Below are 17,752 nucleotides of genomic sequence, written 5' to 3' on the forward strand. Positions count from 1 at the left end.
AAAAAAAAAAATTCAACAATTGAGGGTAAAAGAAATTATCCTTCTTAATATATTTTTATGGGTATAATACAAAAACATAATATATATATATATATATAATTTTCTTTTATGGGCCTTTTTTTTTTTTTTTTTTTTTTTTTTTTTACTATATAGGTATTTATCAATATATATATATATTTTTTATTATTGTTTATTCTTCTAAATGTTTTATTATTTTTTATTTTTTGTATTGTATTAATATTTTATTTATTAGAGAAAAATAATGAATTCTTATAGTATATACAATAAGAAGGAAAAGAAAGAATTAATTGAAAATTTTAGAAATGAGATAATAAATTTATTAACTGTTCATAATATTTTTTTTATAACTGGTAAGTTGGAATTTGAGGAAGTGATAAAATTAATTTTTATTTTGTACGAAAAGAAAATACACACATTAAATGAGAAATCAAAAATTTGTTTATGTTTTTCGGATGATATATTTATTAACTCTTGTTATGAATTGAGTAGAAATAAATTGAGGGATTTTTTTTTATTCCCTTATGTAGATAAAAATGATAAGAGATATATAAATAAAAATGATGAATATGTAAAGGAAGAAAAACAATACGAAGATATACAACAAGAATATGATGAAGATTCATATTATGAGAAAGTCAACATGTGTACACATGATAACAAAGTTGTAGTTATAGAAGAATCAAAATTATTAGAAAAAATTTGTTTTGACCCATTATTAATACAATATAATATAATTATCTTAACAAATATTTATAAAAGACATTCTAAAACTGATTTAATATTATCCTTATTAAAAAAAATTATTGTAAAGAGAAATGATTTATATTTATTTCTCTTTTCTGATTATTTTAGTGAACAGGTATTACACTTTTTTATTTCATATAATGATAAAGTATGGAGCTTGAAAGGAAAGGAAAACCCCTTGTATGATGATGATGATGATGATGATATACATGATGATGATATGCATGATGAAAATGATCATGTTAACGAAAAAAAAAAAGAAATAGGAGGAGCAAAAAATAGTACACAAAAGGGAGATAATCAAGATAATAAAAATAATGAAGAATATATAAAAAGCAATATCAATTTTGTTTGTAAAGACCAAACGAAAAAAATTAAAAGAGACAGTAATAAATGGATAAATATTTTTGATGAAGAACAAAAGTGTGATTATAATAAGAATGAATCATATGATCATTTAAAAAATAAATATTATACAAACAAGGAACATATTTATAGAAATGATCAATATAATAATAGAAAAAACAGCTATTCACTAGAAAAAAAAAATACATTACAATATAATGATATGGATATAGATTCGTATGAGGAGGAATATGGGGAAGAATTATCAAATATTGAATTAAAGGATATTATGAAGAAAGGGTCAGGAAAAAATAAATATCATTTTAAAAGAAACAATACATTATCGAGTTATGAACATACATTAAGCGACAATAACGAAAGTATGCATAGTGCACATGATAATAAAAAGAAAGGGATAAACAATTTATTTGAAAATACTTCTATGCATTCCTTGGTATATAACAATATGGAAGATGAACCTGAATCATTAGAAAAACAAACTATTTTTACCAATAATGAAGAAAAGGATAAAAATAAGGAAAAGGAAAAGGAAATTTGTCAAAAAGAAAATGAATGGAAGAAGCTTATTAACATGATAGATAAAATAAATAATATTAATAATAATATAAATGTTTATATTTTTCATATAAGCAACCATCATATGGATAGTAATAATAGTGATGATGATAAAAATGGAGACAAACACTTTATTGCTTCTTATGTTCAAGAGATAAATAATAAAAAAATATATTATTTAAAAGAGAGTTGCTCAAATTATATAGAAACGAGCATTAAACTTATAAAAAAATTATTTGAAAAAAATAAGGATAATGATGAAAATATTTTAATATTTTTAAATAATGAATACGAAATTGAAGAAGTTCGAAATGGTTTATTAAATAAAGGGATAGATAGTAAATATATACTTATAATATATGATATGAATAATATAAATGAAGAATTTAGTCTGAACGAATTAAAGAATAAAATTATTCTTTTAAGAGATTTAATGTATTATAAAAAGTTAAAAAATATAAATTATATAATAGATACTTGTTATATGAGAGATGAAATTTACAACTATGATATGAATGTAATAAAGAGATATACCATATTATGTAATAAAACAAAATGTGAAGAAAGAGCAAATATTAATACAGATTCCATATGTTTTAGACTTATAACCTTAGATGATTATAATAATTTATTGAATGATATACCATTACCTGAAATATTAAAAAAGGATATATTTTATAATATTTTTTTTTTGAAATTGTTAGGAATTCAAAATATATGTTCCTTTGATTTTGTTACAGCTCCTTCGTTAAAATCTTTAAAAAAATGTTTTGAATTATTTTATATTTTAAAATTAATGGATATAAATGGAAATATAATAGATAAGAAGAAAGGTCTATTAATTTGTTCTTTACCATTAAAATTTCGTTATAGTATATTTTTATTAAATAGTATACAATATAATTGTATATATGAAGTGTGTATAATCATTAGTATGTTAATAAATGAGCCGTTGTTTTTATTTAATCATAAAAATTTAGATAAGATAAGAACAATGAGATCGTCTTTAATGGCTGAAGAAAGTGATTTATTAAGTTATTATAATATATTTCAAAATTTTTCAAATGTTAAAAATAAAAAAGATTTCTGTCACAGTCATTTCTTAGTATATAAATCTCTAAAGAAAGCTTTCTTTTTCTTTAAGAAATTAAAAAATATATTAAAACGTTTTGGTATATCTATCAAACCATCAGGAAATATACAAAATATATTTAAAGCAGTAATAGCATCATTTTATTATAACGTTTCAAAAATTAAAAATTCATATGAATATGAATTACTAAATCAAAGAAACCATGGTCCTTTATTTTCTATTGATCCTTTATCTATAATAAATGAGATAAATTATATGAAGAGAAAATTTATTGTCTATACGGATGCTTATATGAATAATTCTTCTAAAATTTACATGAAAAATTTAACTGCAATAAATCCTAGTTTGTTAGTTGAGGTATATCCCTCCTATTTTTTGAATAAACACATGGAAAAATAAAAAATATAATTTTAACGCTGACATTATAAATAAATATATATATATATATATATATATATATATTATATATAGATATATATACTTATTTATTTTTTTTTTTTTTTTTGGTGTTTAATATTTTATTTGTAATTTTGATTTGTTGAAAGGTTAAGTGTTTTGACATGGAAAAATTAAATAGTAATATTATAAATATAATGACTCTAAAATTTTTTTTTTTTTTTTTTCTTTTTGTTATTTATTTTAATATGCTATTATATGTTAATACATACATATGTTTATAATGTATTAATTAAATATTTTTTTCCATACATAAAAACACAAATAAGTATTTTCTTTTGGCACCTATTTTTTTAAGTATTTATTTTTTTTAATAGTATGATAATATTTGAGAATATTTTTTAAAGATATATATGAAAAAAAAAAAAAATCTTAAAATTAAATAGTATAATATAATATAGTATATTTTTTAACACACAATATATATATATATATATATATATATATATATAATATGTATATTTTATAAAATTTTCACATTGTGATAATTAAATATATTTTATATTATAAGTTCGTTCATATTGATTATATATATTGTATGTGTGTTGAAAGCAAAGAATGAAATTATAAAATTTATGTTATTTTAAAATGTTGGTGGGAGAAATGTAATAAGCGGAATATAAACGAGTATAAAATAAATGTCATTATATATATATATATATATATATTTTTTCCTTGTATGATATAATTAAATATTATTATTATCCTTATATATGAATAAATCCACATTATGTAATTTTAATATTATTATACATATATTATATATTTATATATATATATATATTTATATATATTATATAAAAGAATGAATGATATAAAATAATAAAATGAAAATTTTGAAAACCTTTTTTAAAAGATTACACTTGAGGAATAATAAAAATGTTATATCACCTTATAGGATATTAGAAAGGAAAGAAAAATTAGATATTCCATATGCGTGTTTATCTTTGTCTGCTATAATGTTTGGATTATCTTTTGCTTTTGTACCCTTATATCAATTATTTTGCCAATCCACAGGTTATGGTGGTACAATACAAAAGCGATTAGATATAGGTAAAATATTTAATAGGAAAAAGGATGAAAAAAATAGATTAATTGAGATAAATTTTACTAGTCAATCTAATATGCCATGGGTATTTGAACCTGAACAAAAATATATTATAGTAAAGCCAGGAGAAACAGTATTAGCTTTTTATAAGGCAAAAAATTTAATGGATAAGCCTATTATTGGAATTGCTTTATATCATGTATTACCAGAAGAAGCTGGATTATATTTTAATAAAATTCAATGTTTTTGTTTTGAAGAACAAATGTTAAATGCTAAAGAAGAAATGGATTTACCTATACTTTTTTTTATCGATCCAGAAATATTAAATGATTCAAGATTAAAAAATTTAGAAAAAATTACACTATCATATATTTTTTTTGAATCCGATTCAGAAATACCTGAAGAATACCAAAACCTCTCAAGGGCTATTTCCCCATACAAAAAAACAGAAATTCAGGTAATTTAAGTAAAGGCAAGAAATTATAAAGTGAAAGAAAATTAATTATAAGTCAATATATAAAATGGATGAACAACAAATCATATGGCACAAAATATGAATATTACAAGGATATATAATAATATATATTATTTTTTTTATATATTACAGAAAAAATAAAATAATATAAAAAAAAATAAAATAATATAAAAAAAAATAAAATAATATAAAAAAAAATAAAATTATATAAAACAAAATAAATATATGAATAAATAAAAAATAAAATAATATAAAACAAAATAAATATATGAATAAATAAAAAATAAAATTATATTAATTATAAGTTACAATTAAACGAATGAACAACAAATGATATAACAAAAAAATGTTAATAATAACAAGATATATAACATATTATAAATTATTTTTTAATTATCACAAAAATATATATATATATATATATACTTTAGAAAATGTGAATTAATAATAAATTGTTAATAAATCAATATGGTTAATATAATATCCCTAAAATAAAATTAAAACATCAAAAATGTGTACATATATATATATATATATATATATATTTTTTTTTTTATGGTCGAATAATACTTTCATATATAAGTTAAATATTAATTAGTTGTGGTAATTTTTAATTCTTTTGTTAAAAGATATCCAATAATTAATATGTTTATCTATTTATCTATTTATCTATTTATCTATTTATCTATTTATTTATTTATTTTATAAAAGGATTAAGTTTTTTTGTCCATATTTTGAGAATGATTTAATTTATATGTGCCTTCATTATGTAAATGGGAAAAGATATAATTTATATGTTGCTCTAGATTTTCAGTATTTAGATTATTGTTTTTTTTCTTTTTTGTTAATAACATATTTCTTAACGATTGTGATCGTTTGTTTACTTCAATACATTCTTCAAGACTTTTAATTTTAGATAATAATTCTTCTTCTAATTTTTTTCTTTTAATTAATTCTTCTTTGTAATAATAATAATTTTGAATTCTTTCTTTTTCTGTTGTATCTCCTGTATTTATTTCTTTATCAATTTGTTCAATTTCTGATTTTATGTCATCTCTGAGTTTATTAATATAAAACATAACACTAGTATCGAATGTTATAATTTTTTTATTATACATTTGATATAGTTTATTAAAAATATGTGGGTTCATTAATTTTAATGTTTTTATAGCCATATATAATTCGAATAATGATATGATACTATGAAACATTTTTTCATTAAACATTTCTGATGAAAAAATATCTAAAGAATAATTAAAAATATCATTATTATTATAATATTCTTTTTGACTTAAGGAAATGTTTTTTTGGGGTATTTTAATATGTTTTTCTTTTTCATTATTTTTAGAGATATTTTCATCTATATTATAGTCCATATTATTTTGTTCATTAATATTGTATATATGCTTAGAAGGTTCTTTTTGATTGTGTTCATTTGTAAGAAGATTGATGTTTGAATCTTCCTTTTGATCATCTTGCTTTACAATATCTACATTTATATTATTTATAGAAGTAATATCTTCTTTTTTATCGTAATTGTTTTTCCTATTTTTTATGTTTGGCATATAATTGTGTGATCCAAAACTGCGACTAATTTTTATTTCTGTATTTTCAAAACTATTATGTTTTTCAAGTAGTTCACCAGTCTCTATTTTTTCATCATACATATTTATTTTATTGTATATTTTTTTTTTCTTGGAGTAATTTTGTATATATTGTTCATTTATACAAGTAGAATTATTTTTTGAAAATATAGGTGTAAATATAAAAAGGTCCATATGAATATGTAATTGTTGTATATTCATAGGCAGCATAATATTATTTTTTTTGTTGCATTTTTTGATCCATGATATATATACGAATGCAAAACGGATAGTAAAATCGAACCAATTTTCGTAAATAAAACCGTGTGTAGAAGAATCTAAAAACTTTTCAATAACTTCCATAAGAGATGTAACAAAATACTTAATGCTTTTTTTATTTCGTTTATCAATTATATAATCTGAAAATTTATTAAAGTAGTTTTTCTTGTTTGTAGTAGAAATATTAGAGCTCTTATTATGATTATTTATGTTGTTATGATTTATATTATCATCATTTTCATGTACCTCTTTATTACTATTATTATTATTATTATTATTATTATTATTGTTTTTGTTGTTACTATTATCATTTGAATGATCGTTATTTTCATTATTATTATTATTATTGTTGTTGTTGTTTTTGTTGTTACTATTATCATTTGAATGATCGTTATTTTCATTATTATTATTATTATTATTATTTTTTTTTTTTATTTTTTTTTTCTTATCATTTGTTTTATCTTTCGTTGGAACATTTACATGATCATTATTATTTTCTTCTTCACTTGTTTTATCCTTAGTTAGATCATTTATCTGATCATTATTTTCATTCCCTTCATTATTCATATTCAGACAGAATTTATTTTGGTATGGCATCTGAAATAATAAATCTTCATTCTGTTCATCATACCAAATGGAAGCCACATTATGTACATTAACAGGTAAAACATTTTTTTTAATAAATAATATATCCTTTTTATTGTCCTCCACCTGATCACGCATATTATTATTATTATTATTATTTGCATCTTTGAGTATACCTTTATTTAATTTAAGATTATATCTTTTTATAATATTTTCAATTGGTTCAAATTTTACGTGATCTTTTGAATTATTATTTTTATTCAAATGTTTGTCTTTATTTTCATTGATATTTGAAATATTTTTCTTCTGGTTTTTATTAAGGAAGTATTTAATTTTGTTCATAACTTTATAATATATTTTGTAATTTTTATTTTTTATATTTTCTGGATCATATCCAATGGTTTGAATATTAACAATATTTTCTTTCTTTATAAAATGTATGGATAGTGTAAATTCTTTAACTATATGATGAAACATATAAATGTGATAAGCATATATAACAAATATAGGAATTATAAAAAATTTTTCGTATGTCCAATAAAAGCTTCCCCAAATAATTAAAGGGAAAAATATATTTAATACATTTCCGATATTTAATGATTTATTAAGTATATTAAATGATCTCTTATCATATGGATTTGATAAAATTTCTAGAATAGCAAAGGTAATTAATATTAATGTAAGAAAAACAATATAATAGAATTCATGATATATATTAAAAGATATTAATAATACGATTAAAATATGTTTTAATAAAAATATGAATTCAAATATGCCTTTTCCTTTTCTATAACCTGATAATAAATTGGTTGTTAATAAATCGAACAAATTCAATCTTTTTCTTTTTGAATATAAATATAATAAAAGAATCCATAGGAATATATAAGAAGCAAAACTTGCAATAGTTACAATTAATCCTGTTATAAATAATTTAGACGACAAACTACATTTCTGTGTAATAAGATATGTTAAATAAAAATATGTTTTTTGTGATTTATATTTGATAGGTGTACAATACGTTAATTGTACAAGTTCTAAAAGTATGTAGGGTATGGACAATATCATTATTAATACATAACAAGGAAGTGTATCATTTAAAAATGTTCCCATATTTTTAAACCAGTTATCATTTTTTGTAAATATGAAATGCCATAATCCAAATATTTTTTTTTCTTTATATATATATTGAATAGTTTTATTTAAGAATATATTATACCACTCTTTATTTTTAATATATTTTAATTCATAATTTATGTTATTACTTATATTTGTTATGTTTATATTGGATTCTTTATTTTTTACATTATTATGTGTATGATTCCATAAATGGTTTGTTTCATTTTCCTGAATATTTTCTATGGATGCTTTTTTCTTTATGTCGAATATTTTTTTCTTACTTTCCTTATTTTTTTCTTCGTCGTTTAGTTCCAAATTATTTAGTATGGTTGTAATGCTTGGGCATTTTTTAAAATGGTTTATCTGTTCATCCTTAGAATTAATGTTAATTTTTTTATTATTATTATTATTAATATTATTATTATTATCATTATCATAATTATTATTCTTATTATCATTATTATTTTCATTATTATTATCATTATCATTATTATTATCTTTATTTTTAGCTTTGTTCATTCTCTTTATGTTTTTTTTATTTTTTTTCTCTTTATTTTGATTTTTATTTTCTTCAAAACTCTCAACTTTATTTGCACGTTTTTTATTTTCCACTTTATGAATATTATCTATACAATTCTTTTTATATAATGTATTTAACTCAGGAATAGTACACAATAATTGTTCGAATATATCAATATTCTTTTTGTAAAATAAGAATTTGTATATATGTATTACGGCAAACAATAAGATTGTTATAAATATAGAATCAAATATAGGAGTACATATATTCATATATTTTTGTATATACCACATTTGATTATATGACAAATTAATATTTAACGAATTAAAAAGACATTGTACCCTTAGGTAGTAAGCAAAAATTTTCATATGGTAAGAGAAAGCTGTTCTATATAGATACCAATATTTCGAAATAAATGAATTCATGTTAGGAATAAAAAATCCATAAGCTATAAAAGTAAAAGAGCAATTTAACCATATTCTCATTAATATTCCACTAACATGTAATTTATTTAAAATATTACCATTAAGAGAACATATAAATATAACAATTATATAATATAATAATTTTAATAATATGAAATGTAATATTTCATAGAAAAAATTTTGACACTTTTTACATTTCGATTTAAAATAAGAAATGTCATAATTTTTTGAACAATTATTACATTGATATCCTGTTGAACCTTCTGAACACAAATTTATTAAGGTACCAAGACATCTGTTTGGAATAGTACATGGATGTATATCTGGTATCCTTTCAAATTTTCTATTTTGTATTTGTAATTCTTTAGCTTCCTGAACATATTTATTAAAAATATTATCAAGATTTTCTATATTATTATCATTTGTTGAATTATTTGTCTTATCATTATTTTGTATAAAGGAAATAACATTATTGTTTGATGAAACTTTAGATGTTGAGGACAATTTTTTAAATGGATTATTTTCATAACTGGATAATTGAATAATATCATCATTGTAATTATTTTGATGTATATTATTTTGGTTCAAAAAGGATGTACTTTTATTAATATTATTATGATTATTAAGTGTGTTATGTTTTCCTTTTAGATTATTTGTATTGACATTATGTTTTATTTCACTTTTTGTTACAAATTTATTTGCATTTTCTTCTTCATATTTGCTCTTTTCATTCATTTTTTCCACAAAATCATCATTAAGAAAAAATTTAGTCCCTTTTTCTAAAAAGAAATAATTTCCCTTTTGTATATATTTTTGAATAAATAAGAGCAATTTGTGATAAGGATAGACATAATTTAAATTTGGGCTATCATCTAATGGGCTCCATAATTTGGTTGGATTTCTTTTTTCTCTGTATACTGCATAATATCCATATTTAGGAAAAGGTGTTTCATGATCTATTACATTTATATTATTATATGATCTATCATTTAATAGTTTTAGATATATATATATATTAAATCCTCTATTACATATAGCCCCTATGGGACATATTTTACAACTCTTCTTTTTTACATCACCCTTATTATTATTATTATTATTATTATTGTTGTTGTTGTTGTTATTATTGTAGATGTTGTTGTTATTGTAAATGTTTTTGTTATTGTTGATGCTGTTTGTATTCGTGTCATTCTCATCATCCGTAGATACAAGATAATAATTATTTTTACAAAAGCACTGGTTTTCATAAGATGAACCAACAAAGGTAGTGGAAAATGGAGGACAAGCACCTGAACAACTGTTATCGTATTCATTTTCTTTGAATGTGTTAGGAGGGCATGGGAAACATTCCACGTTTTTATTTTGTGTGGTTCTTTGAACCTTTCCATGTATACACAAACAATTATTTATTGAATTTCTTTCTTTAATTATATTTGGAATACCTAATCCCCTTGGGCATTTTTTGGGTAAGGTATGAAATTTACCTTTAATAAGTTTATTATTAAAAGTGATGTCCGATTCTAACCCGCCTTCACAATAATGGTTTTCCAAAGTACATGGTTTACATAAACCTATAGTTTGTTTTAATATGTTGTTCATATAATCATTGTTATTATCATTTTCTTTATGCAAATTAATTTTGATCATTTTTGTTTTGTAAACTATATTATGGTTGTAAATATTATTAGCATTATAAATATTTATATTTTTATCATCATCTTTTTTTTCATTTTCAGGTTGAGATTCCTGTTTTATGGGTATAACAAAATATTGATCACTAATATTTTTATGCTGAATATTTTCAGTACGTATAAAATTTCCCAAGGTATCAAATGTCAGATAATTTCCAGATGTACAAGAGCAATCCTTAATATTTGTTGATCCTCTATGTGTTGTTGAAAATGTTAAGGGACAATTATCACATTTATTATTACCTACTGAATTTTTATAAGATCCCCTATCACATAAAGAACACCTATAAGATGTAACTCCTACATAGGAATAACCTTTTAGGCATAAGCATTTATTTACATCTGCTGATGCTGGTATTATTGTTGTAGAATTAATAGGACATGATATCATATATGGAGTATTATTACCTGGACAGAATTTTCCTATAACACATTCTACTAGTTTGTAATTTTTATATAGTAAATATTTAGGATCTCTATCAATCGAACAAGTATAAATAATATCTGATTTGTTTCTCATAATAAAATTTGTATATGTTAATGTACTTTTAATATTTATTTGGTTTTCTATATGTTCATTTAAGTAAGAATCTAAATTATAAGAAGAATAATCATAGATATTTTGGAAATAAAATTGTTTACATTTAAAATATCCAAGTATAATTTTTTTATTATTTTTTAAGATTATTTGAGTATATTCTACTCTCTTCCTTGAAAATTCAATACCTGTACAATATATATTAGTTTTGCAACTGTCTATACATTCTTGTAAATTTTTTTTATATGTAATAGTGAAGTGTGGATTTTTTTTTAAATGAAGATTTATATGACAGGTAATTTTTAACATCTTATCCATATTAAAATTATATCGTTCTTCAATATTTCTTAAGAGTATCATATAAATATAGAACAATGAAGTTTTTTTGATAAATCCTAAATGTTCCAAGTATTGTATATTATAAATATTTTCTGTATTTTTTATTTGTAAATTATTATTATGTTTGTTTATATTTCCCACTTGATTATCGAAATGATTATCTTTTATATATTTGTTATTGTTGTTGTTGTGGTTGTTGTTGTTATTGTTATTGTTGTTGTTGTTGTTGTTGTTGTTGTTGTTGTTGTTGTTGTTATTATTATTATTATTATTATTATCATTATTATTATTAGTATTAGTATTTGTTTTATGTTCTGTATTATAAAAAAACTTTGAATACTGTTTGTTTAAAAAGAAGTTATATACATCTTCATCAAATATTCTATTATTATTTTCAAAATAATTATATATTCTATTTTCTGTATTTATATCAAATTTATATCTTAAATAGTCTATATTAATATTTTGAAACATATAAATGAAATATCCTTTTTTTGGTAAACATTCTAATATAGATGTTGCTCCTTGATTTAAAGTATATGTATATAATGGGCATGGGAAACATGAATCATCTGATATAATATGTTTAAAGAAATTTTGTGGACATATTTGACATGTAATTGTATTACTATATGCATTTCTTCTTTCATTTAATATTCCATATCCACGTTTACAAGAACAATCAAAAATAGAAGAAGCCTTCATTTTATTTACAACTGAATTTTTAGGACATGCTTTTGGATGATGATTAAATCCTTCACAATATTTTGTAGTACAAGAAATACATTTTTTTTTTTTTATATAATATCCACTATCACAAAAAATACATTTTTTTGGTTGAGGAATATCTATTTCGATAGCAAATTTGGAGTTGTTTAAATAATCATAATTATTAATATTATTATTAAATGTATGATATATATTTTTAATATTTATATAGTGTGTAAAATTTCTTTCAATATTTGTTGTTTTATGAAAATATGCATATTTCATAATATTTCCTTGTAAAGATAAATCTTCATCATAATTATATATATTATTAATTAATCCATAATTATGTATATTATTAGGAAGTAGAAATATATTTTTATAAATATCTTCATGAAAATAAATTGGATCACATAAAGAGCAATAAATTGGTTTCCTTAAAATTTTTGCTATAGAAGCACAATAAACACAATTATTATTTGTATTATCTTTTATATAATTTTCTTTGCATATACAGTCATTTTTATGTATAACTCCTTCTTTCGATATTTTATTTTTATCGCATGCTTTTATTAATTCATTTCCTGGACAATAATAATTTGATAAGCATAAAACACATTTATCTTCTTTTCTATAATATCCTTCAATACATTTACAATCCATTTCTCCATAACTTTTAGCACCATATGTAATACTTTTTTCATTTATTGGGCAACCTTTAATACATATAAAATTTCCAACACTTCTTTTATAATATCCAGGTTTACATTTTTCACATTTGGATGATTTATCAGAATATTCATATCCTGGGGAACATAAGCAATCTGTTTTTAATTTGGATCCATTTTTTAACGTAGAAGTATTTTCAATATATTTTTGACAATTTTCACATAATAATTTTTCGCTATTCCAAAAAGTACCTATAGGACAACTTTCACATGTCGATTTTGTTTTATTATATTCTTGACTAATACCACAATAGGAATATAAATTTGTGTATGTATTAATTTTATATTGAAAATATGTTTTTGCAAATATTTTTAAGGAAAAGGTACCAAAATAATTTAGTTTCCCTGTTATTATTCCTGTTTCGTGAGATATAGACAACTTGGTTAGTTCATCAATATTTGTACATTTATTATTTGAATTTAGAAAACAAAAGTATATTATATGATCACTATATTTATCTATATCTGGAGTAATATACAAATTATCATTTGCATTATAATTTTTGGCGAATGTATAATTAAAAGATATACTAAAATATTGATCAAAAGAATTAAAATGATAATGATAAATAATATTTTTATAATGATTAATATTTTGACTTTGTGATGTTATTATTAATAATTTTTGTTTTATTCCTATAACATAATTTATGTGATTATGTTTATATCCTTTCCTTAGTTTAATTGCTTTGATTATTTTATATTTTTTACTATTATTTAAATCAATTACTTTTATTTCGTTACTATCAATTTGTGTAACAAAAGCTAAGTTATTTTTATGTTCTGTATATTCTGTTATTATACCATTGTATATGGAAAAATGTAAAGGGTTTTTTAAAATTAATGGATGATCATTAAAATCGTATTTTTCTAATTCTTTAATTTCTTTATTTATCAGATTGTAACTAAAAAAAGTATTTTTTATAGAATCTAAAATATATAGGATATTATTTTGTACACTGATATTTAATGGACTTTTTAAATTTGTTATATAATTTAAATAATCAAGTTTATTATTTACAAAATGTGCAGGTTCTACTTTATTTGTATATTTTTTGATACTTGCTAAAATAAGTTCATTATAAGCTGATTGGCTCATACGTTTCTCCTGAACATTTCTTTTGGTTCTTTTCTTTATAATCGAGCTTGTTAATTCTTGTTGTTTTCTTTTATTTAATGTGTTTGATATATGGTTAATATTTTGATACATTATATTATATGATGGAATATTTTTCCTTTTTTCTTTTTCTTTTTTAAGGATAGAATTTTTTTTATTTTGAAAAAATTGAATAAAATTATTTAAAGAGTGTGTAGGTAAGTTTTCAGTTTGTTTTTTTTTTCCGTCAACACCGACGTGATAACTAGTAATAAAATTTTGATGACCGCTACTTTGATTATTATTATTATAATTATTGCTGTTAAGGATGATATTGTCGCTGTTGTTGTGGTTATTATAATTATAATTATCATTTATGTTATTATTATTATTATTATTATTATTATTATTATTGTTGTTGTTGTTTTTATTTTTGTCATTCTGTTCAATCTTACTTTTTGTTGAATATTTTTCTTCTCCTGAGGGTCCTACATTATTGGACCATAATCTCTTAATAAAATAATTCAGAGTGCCGTAATATTTTTTCTTCTCAAAATAATTATACAAACGAAATAAATTGGTAGTAATCAAATTGGCATGTTTATTTATGAATGCCTGGAAATCGCTCATTTTGTATATGTCATCTTTTGAACTGATTTTTTGATTAGGTATGTTATTTTTTGAATATTCTATATTTTTCAAATTTGTAATGGGGAATTCATTTTTCTTTAATTGTACTCTATTATTATTTTGTAATATTTCTTTTTTTTCTACCTTATGTAATGGATTAAAATGATTATATGTTTGATGTGTTTTTTGAATATTTTGTTGTGATTCATGATCATGATTAATAATACTTCTTTTGCTTCTTTGTTTATTATTAATAATTGGAATAGGTGTTTTATTATCTTGAGTAGATAAAATTTGTATTCGTGCAATTTTATTTAGATATAAATCATTTACATATATATACTTGTCATCAAAATCGATGTCATATGGAAATGGTAAGTTGTGTTTTGTTGAAAAAGATATGTCATAATTATTAGTGTAGAAAAATATATGTGTTTTTGTTAATATAATTGTATTTTTCTTTTTATTTTTACATGATATAGGTTCATGGTTTTTTATATCAGGGAATAGTTCATTTAATTTTTGACCTTTGTTCTCTATAAATATTCCTTTTTCCATTTGTAGATTAAAATAAAAGCTTCCCTTTCCCTTTATGACAATTATTAGATTTGTATTATTGTCCATAATTAAGCATACATTTTTGATGACATTTTGATTATAATTTTTAATGTAATATGTATTATTATTCTGATCATAATTACTATCATAATTACTATCATAATTATTTTCATAATTACTATCATAGTTATTATCATAATTACTATCATTATTATAATTATAAGAATCAATTTCCATATTTTTTTTTTTTATATTTCCTATATCCTCATTGTCGAAAAAGGAAGACTCTTTTATAACATAATAATCTGTTATATTCAAAATACCCACATTGGAATATATATCCCTTGCTTTGTCATATAAACACAATTTGTAATTATTTATTTTGTTCATGGAAATTTGTAAAAAGTGTATATAATTTTCCATTTCATTATATCTTTTATGTTCTAAGAAAAATCCATTTTTGTTCATATTATTATAACATATATTATGAAAATCTATTATATATAATATATAGTCTTTATTTTTCTTTTTTTGTATATTTGATCCATATATTTTTAAATCAAATGGTTGATTTATTAATTGTATATAAATATTATTTCTAAAGAAACCTGTATCATAATAAATTAGATTTTTGTTAACATCTCTTATATAATCATATTTAAATAAAATATCATTGATATTATTAAATTGTTCTAATATATCATTTTGTTTTTTTTTATTTCGTTCAAAATTTGGATGATATTTTTTTAAAATATCAATTAATTCTTGTATTTTGTTTGATTTTTTCATGCCAATTTTGTTGTCATCATTTATTACTACTTCTATATAATCATCATTATAACAACATAATATAACTTTCTTTTGTTTTGGTAGAATAAATATATTTTGTAAATTAAGATCAGTTAATAATTCTCCTTTACCTTTATAGAATATAACTTCATTAATATCCACACTTGTCATATGATACATTTTTGTTAATATGATTTTTAATTTATTCTTTACTTGTATATTTGTAATTTTCTTTTTATTATTATTATAAATTACATATGGATTCATATTATATATACTCATATTATTCTTTTTATATACATCTTTTAGATAAAAATAATTCTCAAATATGTTTGGTGTGTTCCCTCTATTTTGTAATAATAATTGTATGTGTTCATATTTTTCAATGTTTTCATTTTTTGTTGAGATATCCTTTATATCCGAATGATATGAAAAACTTGATTGTATTATATTATATGTATTTATTTTTTCATTAGTATATGTTGTAAAATCATTTAACTCAGTCATATCCTTTGTTGTTAATAAGAAAAATGTTTTCTTCTTATAATATTCAGTATTATAACATAATATAAAAATAAATTCATTATGATAATATGTCTTGAGTATATTTATTATATTCTTCTCATTAATCGTCGTATTATGAAACGTATTATATCCAGGAAAAAAAGGCATAATAATATTTTTTTCATAATTTATATTATTACAAACATTTCTATTCAAATCATTAAATGAATTAATTGCAACAAATTTAATAGAATCTTTGTTAAAATATATCATATTACTTATTTCATAATTTGTGTCCAATTCATTCTGCATAATTGTTGTTTTGCTATTCCAAATGTGATTATGTACTAATCCTATATATAGAAAATTTTTAGTATCTTTACAATTTTTATAATAAAAATGGAAACAATAACATATTTTTATGTACTTTTCATTTGATGTTTTCATTTTGTAATTTTCAGAAACCCAAGTCCAGTTTTGGTTTATGCCTTTAAAAATATTTCTTGGTTTTCCATATATTTCGATGATTTGTTCCCAGTCGATGCTGTAGCTCTCATAATTATCATCCTCATCCTTTCTCTCATTCTCGTTCTCTTCATTATTATTATTGTTACTATTAATTTTATTGTTACTATTAATTTTATTGTTACTATTAATTTTATTGTTATTTTTTTGTTGTTCCTTTGTTGTATTACCACCATTAGACGTTTTTCCTTTTTTATTTTGTATGTTTCTTATTACAATGTGATTATTAAATAAATCCATGTTTTCATCATCCAAACAAGAAGAGGCTTGTCCGACAAATCTTACTCTATCATTTATATTTACAAACTGATTTAAGAAATGAAAAGAAAAGTTTCCGTTCAAATCTGTGTGTACATCTATAAAATTTGGACTGTTCAGTC

At 20.5% G+C, this 17,752-nt stretch overlaps 3 protein-coding genes across 3 annotated transcripts in view; 2 read left to right on the forward strand and 1 right to left on the reverse strand.

The window, feature by feature from the left end:
* Window positions 1–262: 262 nt before the first annotated feature.
* Window positions 263–3,178, forward strand: PRSY57_1474300 (conserved protein, unknown function; the record flags this gene model as incomplete). Its single annotated transcript, XM_012910339.2, has 1 exon — window positions 263–3,178. The coding sequence occupies one exon, from the start codon at window positions 263–265 to the stop codon at window positions 3,176–3,178; it is 2,916 nt and encodes a 971-aa protein (XP_012765793.2).
* Window positions 3,179–4,062: 884 nt separating this feature from the next.
* On the forward strand, window positions 4,063–4,749 carry PRSY57_1474400 (cytochrome c oxidase assembly protein COX11, putative; the record flags this gene model as incomplete). The annotated part of the gene is made up of 1 exon (XM_012910340.2): window positions 4,063–4,749. The coding sequence occupies one exon, from the start codon at window positions 4,063–4,065 to the stop codon at window positions 4,747–4,749; it is 687 nt and encodes a 228-aa protein (XP_012765794.2).
* Window positions 4,750–5,471: 722 nt separating this feature from the next.
* Window positions 5,472–17,752, reverse strand: part of PRSY57_1474500 (cysteine repeat modular protein 4) — a gene marked incomplete at both ends in the record, with an annotated part of 16,926 nt that continues 4,645 nt past the window's right edge. Inside the window, one exon of the mRNA XM_020115386.1 lies at window positions 5,472–17,752. Coding sequence (XP_019970043.1) covers window positions 5,472–17,752 — 12,281 coding nt within the window.

This window comes from Plasmodium reichenowi, chromosome 14, assembly GCF_001601855.1.
Source record: "Plasmodium reichenowi strain SY57 chromosome 14, whole genome shotgun sequence".
Classification (NCBI taxonomy): domain Eukaryota; phylum Apicomplexa; class Aconoidasida; order Haemosporida; family Plasmodiidae; genus Plasmodium; species Plasmodium reichenowi.